The 12,611-nt window shown below is 49.1% G+C and overlaps 5 protein-coding genes across 5 annotated transcripts; 2 read left to right on the top strand and 3 right to left on the bottom strand.

The window, feature by feature from the left end:
- Window positions 1-2,329: 2,329 nt before the first annotated feature.
- EDB91DRAFT_823106 (acyl-CoA N-acyltransferase) lies at window positions 2,330-4,307 on the bottom strand. The gene is made up of 11 exons (XM_041328519.1): window positions 4,153-4,307; window positions 4,028-4,104; window positions 3,918-3,968; window positions 3,739-3,856; window positions 3,522-3,685; window positions 3,350-3,471; window positions 3,191-3,298; window positions 3,093-3,136; window positions 2,714-3,039; window positions 2,547-2,663; window positions 2,330-2,492 (listed from the first exon to the last, which is right to left on the bottom strand). Exons 1-11 carry the CDS (start codon window positions 4,205-4,207, stop codon window positions 2,388-2,390), a joined length of 1,287 nt encoding a protein of 428 aa, XP_041180948.1. The 5' UTR covers window positions 4,208-4,307; the 3' UTR covers window positions 2,330-2,387.
- Window positions 4,308-4,612: 305 nt separating this feature from the next.
- Window positions 4,613-6,363, top strand: EDB91DRAFT_1244734 (uncharacterized protein; the record flags this gene model as incomplete). Its single annotated transcript, XM_041322447.1, has 7 exons — window positions 4,613-4,690; window positions 4,747-4,842; window positions 4,893-5,830; window positions 5,881-5,954; window positions 6,008-6,181; window positions 6,236-6,289; window positions 6,344-6,363. 7 exons carry the CDS (start codon window positions 4,613-4,615, stop codon window positions 6,361-6,363), a joined length of 1,434 nt encoding a protein of 477 aa, XP_041180947.1.
- EDB91DRAFT_823087 (3-oxoacid CoA-transferase) lies at window positions 6,263-8,970 on the bottom strand. Its single transcript, XM_041328518.1, has 11 exons — window positions 8,648-8,970; window positions 8,559-8,582; window positions 8,413-8,502; window positions 8,306-8,360; window positions 7,925-8,251; window positions 7,802-7,862; window positions 7,386-7,750; window positions 7,276-7,334; window positions 7,159-7,217; window positions 7,039-7,102; window positions 6,263-6,980 (listed from the first exon to the last, which is right to left on the bottom strand). Exons 1-11 carry the CDS (start codon window positions 8,832-8,834, stop codon window positions 6,691-6,693), a joined length of 1,581 nt encoding a protein of 526 aa, XP_041180946.1. The 5' UTR covers window positions 8,835-8,970; the 3' UTR covers window positions 6,263-6,690.
- Window positions 8,971-8,980: 10 nt separating this feature from the next.
- On the bottom strand, window positions 8,981-10,707 carry EDB91DRAFT_822970 (actin depolymerizing protein). Its single transcript, XM_041328517.1, has 6 exons — window positions 10,360-10,707; window positions 10,126-10,304; window positions 9,745-10,074; window positions 9,600-9,693; window positions 9,485-9,538; window positions 8,981-9,430 (listed from the first exon to the last, which is right to left on the bottom strand). The coding sequence occupies exons 1-6, from the start codon at window positions 10,463-10,465 to the stop codon at window positions 9,138-9,140; spliced, it is 1,056 nt and encodes a 351-aa protein (XP_041180945.1). The 5' UTR covers window positions 10,466-10,707; the 3' UTR covers window positions 8,981-9,137.
- Window positions 10,708-10,838: 131 nt separating this feature from the next.
- Window positions 10,839-12,451, top strand: EDB91DRAFT_1334366 (uncharacterized protein; the record flags this gene model as incomplete). The annotated part of the gene is made up of 6 exons (XM_041325447.1): window positions 10,839-11,033; window positions 11,082-11,113; window positions 11,355-11,401; window positions 11,496-11,575; window positions 11,723-11,944; window positions 12,182-12,451. The coding sequence occupies 6 exons, from the start codon at window positions 10,839-10,841 to the stop codon at window positions 12,449-12,451; spliced, it is 846 nt and encodes a 281-aa protein (XP_041180944.1).
- Window positions 12,452-12,611: the final 160 nt, after the last annotated feature.

Genomic DNA, 12,611 nt, shown 5'->3' with positions numbered 1-12,611 from the left:
AAGCAGAAACACGACTCACAAGTCACCGGCGAGTCACCGCCTCCTCTCAGGCGCACATAAAAATAAGCCCTGTGACCACGCCGGTGAGTCACGTGGTTACATCGACACGCAAACCACTCATGCTCGCGCGTGCGCTGGGCTGCACGCAGCCTAAGCAGTCGCTCACGTCCCAGCAAAAGATAGGACATTTCTCACTGTCAGTGTCGCTGGCAGATATTGAGGCTGCAAAAGCAGCAACAACAACGAGAATAAAGGAGAAACGCATTGCTTGTGAGGATGTGATATGGGATCAGATCGTCAAATAAATCTGAAGGAGACATTAGTAGGAAGACGGCTTGCTTTTATATGAGAAGCCTATCTACTTGAAATCCCCTTTCGAACAGATGATATCTGCAATGCCAGCTCGCAACAAGGACTGATGTGAAGAACCTATCCACCTGAAGAACCTTTTCCACTGGCAGTCGGTGGATATTAGTCTCCCTTAGCCAGTAGGTGGATGTGGGGTGCCGGGTAATTGACGTTGACGGCAAGGACATGTGTTTTAGTGAACGACATGTCCATGATGTAATTTGTCCTCGCCGAATGCTGCAGCGAAGAGAATATCAGCGACGAATGGCATAAAGAAAAAGGATAACAAGGACATACAGATCGTCGGGACACTTGCCTCGGATCTCAACACCTTACACGAATGAATTGTTGCAAGAATGTAGAACAAGTACTGTAGTATGGGTGAAAGGCGTCAGATACGCTCTAGATGTTGCGTCCCAGCTTCGTAGGAAAGATCGACAGACTAGTCCGCTGGCGGAATTCAGACGTTTACGGTCCAAATTGGCGTCTGCCGCCGAACCTGCGCTTACGGAGAAGACATGTACGAGTCACAATCGATTGATAACGCTCGATCCGATGAGTATGGGGGACCGTATTGGACAAAAATCGTGACTTTGATCAGGGTATAACGAAAGAAATTCTCCGCGACCTACGGATTACAGGCCGTTTATTCTGTTTGTTCTTCTTTGTTTACGTCTTCTTTTGTTACTCTCCCTGTCTGATCTCTCTCAGATTCTGCTCAAATAGTTGCTTCTTCGTCGTCAGCTCAGCTTTCCCAATCGTCTTTGGTTCCGCCTGGGTTCTCGACCTGGATGTGTCATTCACTAAATCACATGTCCCTCCCGTAAACGTGAACCATCCGGCACCTCACATCCACCTGGCACCGACTGCCGGTGGAACTTCTACAGCATATATTCTTGCTCGTCGTGAACAACGTGCCAGACTGTCCCAGAATTTTCTCATACGGAGACACCACCACCTCCGCCAATTTGCCAGCCCTCTCTTAGTCTTCACCCGGGTGTGTTGCCTGTGGCGAGCCATTGCCATTTCAATAACAGGGGTCTGGTCGCGCGTCCAGGTTGTGTTTCCAGGGCAATCTGATTCATTGGACCCGTTCCTTCCATATCTACTCCAGTTTGGGCTCGCCAGCTCTGGCTGTCAGCCTCTCACCCTTCGCATCTGCAAAATCGAACGACTGACTGACTGAAGCACAGATTGTCAACTAATTAGGACCCTCCTTTCTGCGCGTGACCGCTGGGAAACGGTAGCTGTTATGTCGCTTGACATATATGACCTGTGGCGGCGTCTGTGGATTTTGTACGAGTCCGACCCACCTCAGTTGAGAACATTGGAGTGTTACTGGTCAGATCTCGCCGAATTCGATGAACCAAAACTCTTGTCTATGCATCATTGATGAAGATGATATCTGGTTCAAACCTGGCCAAGATACACATTATCTTGACCTCAAGACCCTTTCAGCATCACTAAAATATCGCATTTCCCAACTCCTACCTGCAACAATACACGTAATCTTCACCTCCGAACAGCTTCCGCCCATATCATACGCTCCATTCCAGTAATCTTCCCTCATCTGGAAGTCATCGTGGTGAATGCAATTGGATCAGAGTTTGGCGATAAAGGTGATTCGGTCACGCATCCCTGCCTTGAACTAATAACACTTCCCCTGTTCTCGAACAATCGGCGCGGATTCATTATATTCGACAGATTTCATCTCATGCTGCCGAAGTTAGCTCTTGTGGGAGCACCAAACAAACCGGAAGTTGATTGCATTAAGGCGCTGGCAGTTGCGTCTTGCCGCATGCAGGTGGTAGACTTTCAGGCGTCGCCGAACAAAGTTGATGTGGGTATCGTTAAACCGTTGCTCTCAGTTGCGAGGGAGGTTACCGTCAACGGGGTGCTGCGCGATCGTGTCCCGTACAAATGATCATATAAATCTCACTTAGTCTAGAAACTTGCTTCAGATAGTATCAGTGGCAGAATTACAAGTGCGTCAAATAGCAATAAAGAGAGCAATGAGCAGGTGCTTATATGCAACCGCGCTACTTGATCATCGCTAGTATTCTCAAGTAATCTTCTCGTAAGCTTTGGAATGTCTCCTCCAGTTTCTCCAGTCGTTCCTCCTTTTCTAATTGGGCCAGAATTTCCTGTGACGAGAAGACATGTTAGTTAACGGCGAGACAGCCGGCGATGAGACCTACAAAGTTGAAACGGTATAACCGCTCCTTGACCTGTAATCGATATGCTCTTGCGGTGGGGATGTCGGCGGGATCGAGATGCATCAAGATCAGCATCTCCACAAGCCGGTGGAATTGACGCTGGGGAAAACTCAGAACAATGATTAGAGTAAGTCAAACTCAGCACTTACCCCCGCTATCTTCAGTTGTATCCGCCACTTCTCAGCCCAAGCTTTGTCTACCGGGGGACCCATTTTCCCTTTCCCTTTCACCGTACTGGGTGATCTACCCATTGGGGTTGCTCGAGCGCGATTTTTTTGCTTTCGCACCTTTCCTCCCCCGTGCGAAACCACTTCGCCACCGAAGCCTTCTTGCATGAATTGTTCGTGGGCGAGGAGCATCCTGAGGTCATTTCGGTCTCGTAGGTCCTCAAATGCCTCAGCGGGGTCTTCCACTGTTAACTCAGATACGGAAGGACGGGAGAGGACGAAGTTGTAGATTGCTCTGTACAGCTCCGCTGCAAAGACTTGAGCACGAATAGAGATAGAGGACAACGGAATTAGGACTTACATCCATGGCCTTGGCGTTGGTATGGTGGTACGATTACGAACTGACTGTACAAATCATCTATGGGTTCTCTAGTTCCACTTCGTAAAGGAAATACATACCTAAGACGCATTCGGAGTTTTTCGGGGAAGCAGTAGAAATTGTACAATGATGAATATCCAATGAAATGGTATGTCTCCGTGCCATTTTGCCGCTTCCGTTTTTCGTACCTGTTTGTGCAGGGTTAAATAGTTTCTGAAGGATGCGACTGAGGAACTGACAACACAACAAAGTCCCAAGCGTCGTCGTCTTCATTGATGTAAGAGCCTGCCTCGATGTAAAGCAGAATAAAAATCTGCATTCGTCTATGGTATTCTCTGAATCCTGGATCATTCCATGTCGCCTGTATGCATGTCGGCGGGATTACAAGCAGAAAGTGCTCATAGCGCTTACATGAAACACCTCGTACTCGACCACTTCCGGAGTGGCAGATGTGGATCCTGATGTACTGCTTGACACGGGTCGCAGATAAGAATGTATGAGATTGCCTATGGGCCTGAACGAAACTGCATCCTCTTGGACGCGTGTAAGAAATGCTGCTTCGTCTGTATCATAGTCTGACAGGTCCAGATTCAGTCAAAGAGCAACGGGTATGAGAAGTGGAACACACCAGGGGGTATGAACTCTTTTAATATTCCTTCTACATTGTCCACGGTTGTAGACGCATCTAGCTTTTGAGCGTAACGGACAGAGAGGTATTGTCTCAGTGAGCCGGAGGCAAACCGAAGCTGCGGGACACGGGTTGGACGTTTAGCGCCGGTGTCAATACACGAATGAGGTATAACGCACGTCGATTACCAAGTCCTGGTAGCCGTAGATCTTCTCGTCTTCTCCGTAAATCTGGACAACGTTACAGCGGATCACGGGAGGGTGTTGGACAAGATAAAATAGGAACGCACAGGATAAGTAAATGTTGGACGAAATTCTTCGCAAGTTTCCTCGTCTCCAAACACCTGCTTATCCTCGTCTGCTCGGACTGCACGAAGCGCGTTAGTTATGCTCTAGTTCGTGCAAAGTGACCCACCTAGAGAAAGAGTGAGAGCCTCATTTGCGTCTGCCGTCCAGTCTACCGTTGCCATATTTCCTACAAACCGAAGCTTCAAGCTTGGTGGTTCTAATGAGCGTTGGCAAATGTACCCGTGACGCGTTGTGTATCCCTCTTTGTCACCCCTCACGTGAGACGCAGCTTGGCGATGACGCAGCAAGCTGGGGAGTCTGACTGAGCAGGCCCGGCTCCCAGCCTACTTATAAAGCAGACGAGCAGTTGCTCGAACTATTCAAGGTGGCGCTTTCATTGAAAAGTGCACTATCCATTGCGAAAATCGCATCATCCCAGTCCTTAGTGCGCACACAGGCATCACAGCGACTCTTTCAGGTAATGTGCAATGATTCATTCACTATATATGATAGGTCACCTGAGTATCTAATCTTCTCTTATTCCTTAACCACAGATATCAAGATCATTTGTGAACACCAGCACCAAGATGGCACCACTCAATAAACTGCAAGAGAAGTACGACTACATCTGTATCGGAGGCGGTAGTGGAGGAGTCGCATCGTCGGTGTGTTGTTGCACGTGCCAGGGTGATAGTGTCGAGATGTTAATCCCTCACCCCAGCGGCGCGCTGCCTCCTACGGCAAGAAAGTTGCCCTCATCGAATCGTCGCCTAACCTCGGCGGTACTTGCGTGAACGTTGGCTGCGTTCCCAAGAAAGTGTGTCATTCCGCTCCTCGTTTCCTACCCCCTAACCATGGCTGGTGTAGATAATGTGGCATGCGGCCGACCTCGCAGACCGTCTTCGCCATGCAAGCAAAGGCTATCATTTCGAAAATGTCCCACCACCCCAGTTTAACTGGGCATCGTTCAAGCCGCAGCGTGATGCCTACATCCGCCGACTGAATGGCATATATGAGAAAAACCTCGAGAAGGAGAAGGTAGACTATTACGGTGGCACTGCCCGTCTAGTCTCGCCCACCGAGGTTCAGATCACGCCCTCTGACGGCGGTGAGCCATACGTCATCGCAAGTGACTACATCACCGTTGCTACTGGAGGTCGCCCGACCATACCAAGCGAAGAGCAGATCCCCGGCGCAAGTCTTGGAATCGATTCGGATGGCTTCTTCGACCTTGAGGACCAGCCGAAGCGCGTGGCTGTCGTTGGCGCAGGGTACATTGCCGTAGAGCTTGCCGGTGTGCTCAATACACTGGGCAGTGAGACACATATTCTCATCAGGCGGGAACGCGTTCTCCGTACCTTTGATCCCATCCTCCAGGATACACTTACACCTTGGATGGAGCACACTGGAATCAAAGTCCACAAGAATACATCTGTCGTCAAGGTTGAAGGCCAGAAAGGCGGTGAATTAACTGTGCACCTCAATGATGGCACACAACTCAAGGTAGACTGCGTGCTTTGGGCTATCGGACGGCACGCAAACACTGAGGGTCTGGGGCTCGAGGAGCTAGGCATCCAGCTCGACAAGAAGGGAGACATCGTTGTTGATGAGTGGCAGAAGGCTCTCTTTGTAGAGGGCAAGCCTCAACTGGAGAACATCTTCGCGATCGGTGATATTCAGGGTAAAGCTCTCTTGACGCCTGTTGCTATTGCGGCAGGTCGGCGACTATCAAACAGGCTGTTTGGGCCTGAGAAATTCAAGAACGACAAATTGTCGTATGAGGACATCCCAACAGTCGTTTTCTCGTGAGCATACCACTCTTTTTGTTGGAATTGCTAGTTTATAGCGCATATAGTCACCCCACTATTGGCACGGTGGGCCTAACAGAGCCCGAAGCCCGCCAGAAGTATGGCGCTGCCGTTAAGATCTGTGTGTCTGCATTCATTCTGCTCAAGTACGCAATCATACTCATTGTAACTTAGACAAGTCCTCGTTCCGCTCGCTCTACTTCTCCCAGATCGATGAAGAGCACAAGGAGCCGACCGTGTACAAGCTTATCGTTGTTGGCGAAGAAGAGCGCGTAGTCGGCGTGCATATCATCGGACAGGGAAGCGACGAGGTAATGCAAGGCTTTGCGGTGGCCGTCAAGATGGGTGGTGGGTACTTTCCATCGTTCTACCTTTCTGTTGATAACTGATGCGTCTGTGAAGCCCGGAAACAGGACCTAGATGATACGGTTGCTATCCATCCGACATCTGCTGAAGGTAACCGAGTTCTCTTACTTTACTTGCATTTAACGTGCTGACGGGTGCACGCAGAATTGGTTACTCTTCGTTAAATCAGCCACGCTGGTAGAGTTCGGGTGTCATGCAGCATACAGTCAAGTGTACTTGTAGAATAGACAATTGCAGGGGGATGTCATGTTCGAGTTCCGTGCAAGTGTGCCGTCGTTGTTGTATGTCACCTTATAGGTTGAAAAGAGGCGGGAGCACCGTCTGCAGTCTGGGTAGAGATATGTAGACGCCCCCAGAATGCCTGGTCAACGACGTGAAGTGCAACCAGGATGGTATAAGAATAATACACGCATGTCCTAATACACAATTTACACAAGGAACAGAGGTATTAACATTCCTTCATGATAGTATCCATGAAACCTGAGAGCAAATCAAAGCTTGCTCAGATCTTTCCGTACCTTGAAATCGCAGCCGGTCTTTGCCTTGACTTCATCAAGCGTTACGCCTTCCTGGAGTTCAACAAGCTCGAGGTGACCGTTCTTCCTGTCGACGTCGAAAACGGCCAACTCCGTGATGATTTGACTAACAGTACGAGCACCCGTGAGCGGAAGAGTGCATTCCTTTAAGATTTTGGGACTGCCGTCCTTCGCACAGTGCTCCATCGTCACTATGACCTTTGTCTTGTCAGGGTTAGACACCAAGTCCATAGCGCCTCCAATGCCTAAGAATGTGATCGATAGTGAGAACACTGCGGAAGACGGAATGGCGAAACCACGTACCTTTGACCAGTTTTCCGGGAATCATAAAGTTGGCTATATCGCCTGCTTGTGATACTTGCATAGCCTATAAGAACTACTGTGAGATCATCCAGGCAATGGGAAGTGTGTGAAAACGCTCACGCCGAGAATGGAAACATCGACGTGCCCACCGCGAATCATAGCGAATGATTCACTCGAGTCTGTCCAGTAGAGTCAGCAAGTGAAGCTGGGTCATACGAGAAACATTTGAAAACATACCAAAGATCGAGGCGCCCGGCAGCAAGGTTACAGTCTCTTTACCCGCATTGATGAGATCCCTGTAAAGAGATTATTACTATGAGGAAACCCCTCCAGGCGGCGCTACTTACGCATCCACCTTGTCTTCCGTAGGGTATGGCCCCATGCCGAGGATACCATTCTCGCTCTGCAGCCAAACGCTCACGCCAGGCTCGAGGTATCCAGGAATGAGAGTGGGCATGCCAATACCAAGGTTTACATAGAATCCATCCTTGAGCTCTTTGGCAGCACGCTTTGCCGTACGATGACGCATTTTCTGGGCAGTTTCTTGAGCAGGTGTTAGAGTAGATTGTTTACCAGAAGATGATGGGCTTGGCGCGACCGTCGTGAACTCTATCCGTTTAGGCTCGGTGGCCAGAACAACTCGATCGACATAAATACCGGGAACATGGATGGCATTTGGTGAAAGAGAACCAGTGGGTACAATTTCGTCTGCCTGCAAGGAACGCATCAACTTCTGGCAAACTACCACGACGCCCTGGCTCACCTCCACTATCGTGAGCTTTGCGTTCTTTGCCATGACTGTACCAAAGTTCTGTTGAGCGTATCTGCACGAGTCAACATGCTCAGCACTCGGGTATGCAACCAATAACAGCATCTATTTCCTCACCGGAAAACACAATTGCCAACTTCATCGACCTTCCATGCACGAACAAAAGCGACATCGCCAGCGATGGCTGGTTCCATGACATACTTGCGACCTCCAAATTCTCGTGTCTCTTTCTTGATACCTGGTATCTTGACTCCATTGGCAAATCCTCCTTCGTTGTATCGTACTGGGATGGAACCTTCCTCTACTGCTGTTGATGCTCCCGTAGGGGTGTAGAACGCTGGGATACCTGCGGCATGGGCACGAAGACGTTCGACAAGTGTACCTTGAGGACATAGCTCCAGAGATACCTCGCCCTTAAGGTATAGAGCCTCAAAGGCCTTGTTTCTGGACGAACAGGCGCTCAACCTCACGCTGTCCCCGACAAGATGAGGTACTCACCCGCCAGGGTATGATGCGACGACCTTGTCAATCTGCTTGCTGTTGAACAACTTTCCTAATGATATTCATAAGTTTTATGGATCATGGACCGGTGTGTATAAACATACCGAGTCCGGAGTCGCCTGCGCCAGCATTATTGGAAACACCTGTTAACTTTGTAACCTCCTTGCGCTTAACCAAAGCCGCAAGAAGAGTGTCTTGTTGTACCTTGCTTAGTTCCACTGCTCGATATACGCCTTCTATTGAGACTTACCTGGCACACCAGCCAAACCAAAACCTGGGTGTTGCGTGGCACATATCACACATCCGCTATGAGACCATATAAAATGTGACCATACTCACCACCACACAAAAGGACATCTCCCGACTTCACATCCTTAACTGCCTCGTCGGCAGACGCCCACACCTTCGATTTGTTGGGTAGTGGAACCTCTGTAGGAGTACTATACCATCTTGCTCTGAGGAAGACAGCTGTACGGGGTTTGAAAACTGGGACGAGCGTCGCTCTCGAGACGCACGTAGCCAACATGGATGTGGTTGAAGACTTTGGTGTTCTTTCCCCAGATCATGTTATAAGTACTTGTGTTGTGTTGGTCACATGCCCACAATTTCGACGAGAACGAGCGCCTCCGGAGCTCAACGGAGTCCCACTGGCGCTGAACCCTGTTCCGGTGCGCATGACCTTTTTATGGATGTGAATGTGGTTATTATTGTGGCCATCTACTAAGTATAAGCTGAAATCCGAGTTCGTGTGCATTGAAATCACATGCGACTACGAATAAGTTACTCTGTACATTTGGAACGGGTATTATGCCCTTTACTAATCATGTTTTCATCGTCTCCTCGCAGGGCCTCTTGGTTTCGCGAATGAGGGTTTCGCAGGGTCATCTTGCCGAGCATTATTGGCAACGGTACTCGCGGGTCCATCAAGATTAAGACCAGCCTTGATGAACGCCTCATCGAGTTCCATTGGGTCCGACGTTTCAACCCTCTTTGTTGCAAGGGGAAACGTTGAACCAGTTTCCGCCAAGAAGTCCTTCACCGCAAGATAAGTTGACATAGCCGCTGATGAGTAGAGCATCCTGTATCGGACAGGTGATGTCGTAGGGCAAGAGTATATAAAGACTGGGCAAGTAAATCAGAAATACGTCCCATGCCAACGGGTAAAATGACACAAACCAATGTCTCCACCTGCCTGAGAATACGAGTTTGACCACGCATAAAACGCAAATGCTGAAGAAAGAATGTGTGAGCGCAGCATATAAAACATGATCGCAATAGAAGGGACACGCACAGGGTTCATCACTTGGTATACTTGAACTCAAATTATCCACTGTTACATCTGCAAAAGAGTGTAGCTCAAGTGTCTCGGTTGATGGTTCGATTTTCTAAAATGATGCGTGAACGACTCGTTGAATGTAATCAATGGGAATACGAACCAATATGACGATTCGACTATCATCGAGCGAGCTAAGCCCCTTCACAGCGTCCTCAGCTTCTGAGGACCAAGACAGGCCTACTCGTTGACCAATGTGGTTCTTTCTTGCACTGCTCCCCTCATAACTGTTTCCAGCTTCTCTTTCGACTGCCTTGATATTTTCCATTTCCTGCTCCCGTGCGCTCAGAGGTTTGGGTGCAGCCTGGTGCCTCTTGTGAGCCTCATAGGCTTCAGATGTCACGTCCGCCTTAGAGGTCGCAAACAGACTGTCAGTGAAAACAGTAGAGCCCAGCGACTTGGCCAAAGAGCCACGCGTTGAAGCATACAGCATCTGGGTAGATCAGGCGCAGTCCGACATACTGACATGGACAATAATTCTTACCTTATCTCGGACGTTGGCAAAATCTGGCACGTAGCTGATCATAAGCCATTCTGAAGGGGGGTCATCGAGACGCGCTAGGATGTAGCATGGTTCCTTGTCTTCAAGATATTCTTGAAGTTGTACCAAATCCTCGCTTAAGGATTTGGCGACTGGCAGGGAGGCTATCGAGACGAGAGACTCTGTGTCATTAATATGAGATCACTACAGACTGCTGACAGATAAACTAGTAAAGACCGTCGCGAATGATGACTTTGATGAAACGGGTATTCTTTGTCTCGACAGCGTCGGAGAATGCCTTTGTTAGCTCGGGGGAGACACCTATGCCAGAGGTAGCGGCCATCGGGGTAGATATGGAGTCAGTACTAGTAGGTGTTTAACAGCGAATTGAATCAAGTTGGTAGCACTTCTTGTGAACCGTTTCGCTTTTATATTGCACAAGGCGCTACGGGCAGCTGCGGCCTGGTCAGCAAAGGTCAGCAATTTGAGACTAAACTAACTGCGCCGCTGCGGCCAAGTCGTCACGTAGCCTCATTCACACGACAAGGTTATCGGAAACAAGAAATCCACCTCGGTGCAACCGTTCATCGAAAATAGATGCGGTCATGTCAACACGCATGCATCGCTGCTAATATTGAACAGCTAAGGCAGTGAGTAGGCTGTTCAATATTAGCAGCGGTGCTTTTCCATTCTTGCCTGCATCTACTCGCTGTGCAATGATATCTGAGTTTCTGCGGAATTGGGGCTTGTCACTGTCTATGAGAAGATCACTCCTGGCACTTGCATTGACGTGCAAGTTGTTCGCTGGACCGGAATTAGACCTTTCGTGGCGATACCTGGGTGACCTCGAGCCACTTATTAGATGCCTCCCACAGAGCCTATGGAAACAGAACAAAGATATAGACAAGCTAGTCAGTCAAGCTCTTGCTCATGCTCGAGAGATTCACTCCATTTTACAGGAATTTCAAAGGGCCATGACCTTCGATGACTGGTCTGTTTTTTTGCAAATATAACCACCGTGTTCGTTCATTGCGCAATCCATATCATAGGTTGGGGGGAAATCTGATCTGTGGCACCGAGCTTTACTTTGGCGTGCCTCAGCTGTCCTCCCTTCCCACTTCTCTTACTCCCCAACTTGACGTCCCTTACCTGGAGCGAAGCTTCCAATGAGACATTCCAACATATCCAGCTGTTCATGGCCCCAAAATTGACGATGCTCGATATCCATCTAGGGTCCCGCATACTCGGTCCATCCCAAAGTGGTTCTCATCTAACATCAGTGAGCACTGGAACAGTTTCTGAGGCAGCCATACTACACCTGTCCAATTTGCCTTCACTCCGAGTTTTGAAATTCCAATTACCTTCAACTCCAGTGTCTGCGGATACACAAAAGCTCATGCAGCGCCCCGTGTTCTGCGCGATACAAGAACTGGACGTACCATGCAAAAATCGGGTATTTTAGAGGCTTTTTTTAGAGAAGCTTGCTGCCACTCCAACAGTATTATCCTTGACAATCACTCATGGAGTGGATTCCGCACGGACCCTGCCGGTTTTGATTTCTCGTCTATCCGATAGATGTGCACACAGTTCACTGCGACAGGTGCGGCTCAAGATTATTGATGGGCGTGCTCATCACAATGCTTCAATCAAAGCTGCAGCCTTCCAACCGCTCTTTGCCTTCCTCAATCTTCGCAAGCTCGACTTCGAAGTATATGACTACTGTATTGTCCAAATGGACGATGCTGTCATTGTGCAGATGGCCAAGGCCTTGCGCCTCCTCGAAGAGTTATACATCACCAGATACACCCATTCGCGTTATCAAGTCACTCTAGATGCCTTCGTCTCGCTGTTGCAACATTGCCATGTCTAGTCTCAGTCGCCGTTATCGTAGACTGGTCGACTATAGACCACGATACCCCCATATCCCGCGACGTCCCTTACCAAGGATTTTCTCACAAGGCACTATCCGAGGCATTCTTTGGTGTTTCAGCTGATTGAATATCCGATAGCGATTGCTGCTTTCATTTCAATCATTGCACCGAACGTATAATCGATTGAGGCGTGGGACCCTCAGTTCGATGGGGATGACGACTATCTGGAAAACTCCCCACAGTGGGTTCCCGTCCAGGACTTGATCGAGACGTTATCCATCATCCGTGATCAGGGAAAGAGAATGATGCTGAATGAGCTGATGAAGAATGGTGAGGTTCGTATGACCACTAAGGGGCGGCGGGCTGGAAATGGGGAAGCCACTGCCGTTGGTGACATCGGTGAAAATGGAGAGACATTCGAAGAAGAGAGCGGAAGCGAGAGCGAATTATTTGACTGAGTCTCGTCAGACGTCGAGGAGGAGGGATGCTTTAAATGGTATGTCTTGAATTTTTTTTGATACTTGGCGCTCGTCCATCCTATTCAACTTTTTTCTCGATCAGGCCGAGTTTCTCTTTTTGACGCCGCCATGTCTCAAAATTCGCCAGCAAAAGTACGTA

Source organism: Suillus paluster, assembly GCF_016628075.1.
Source record: "Suillus paluster strain FC165 chromosome Unknown EDB91scaffold_8, whole genome shotgun sequence".
NCBI lineage: Eukaryota > Fungi > Basidiomycota > Agaricomycetes > Boletales > Suillaceae > Suillus > Suillus paluster.
This window is presented reverse-complemented; position numbering and strand designations above follow the sequence as displayed.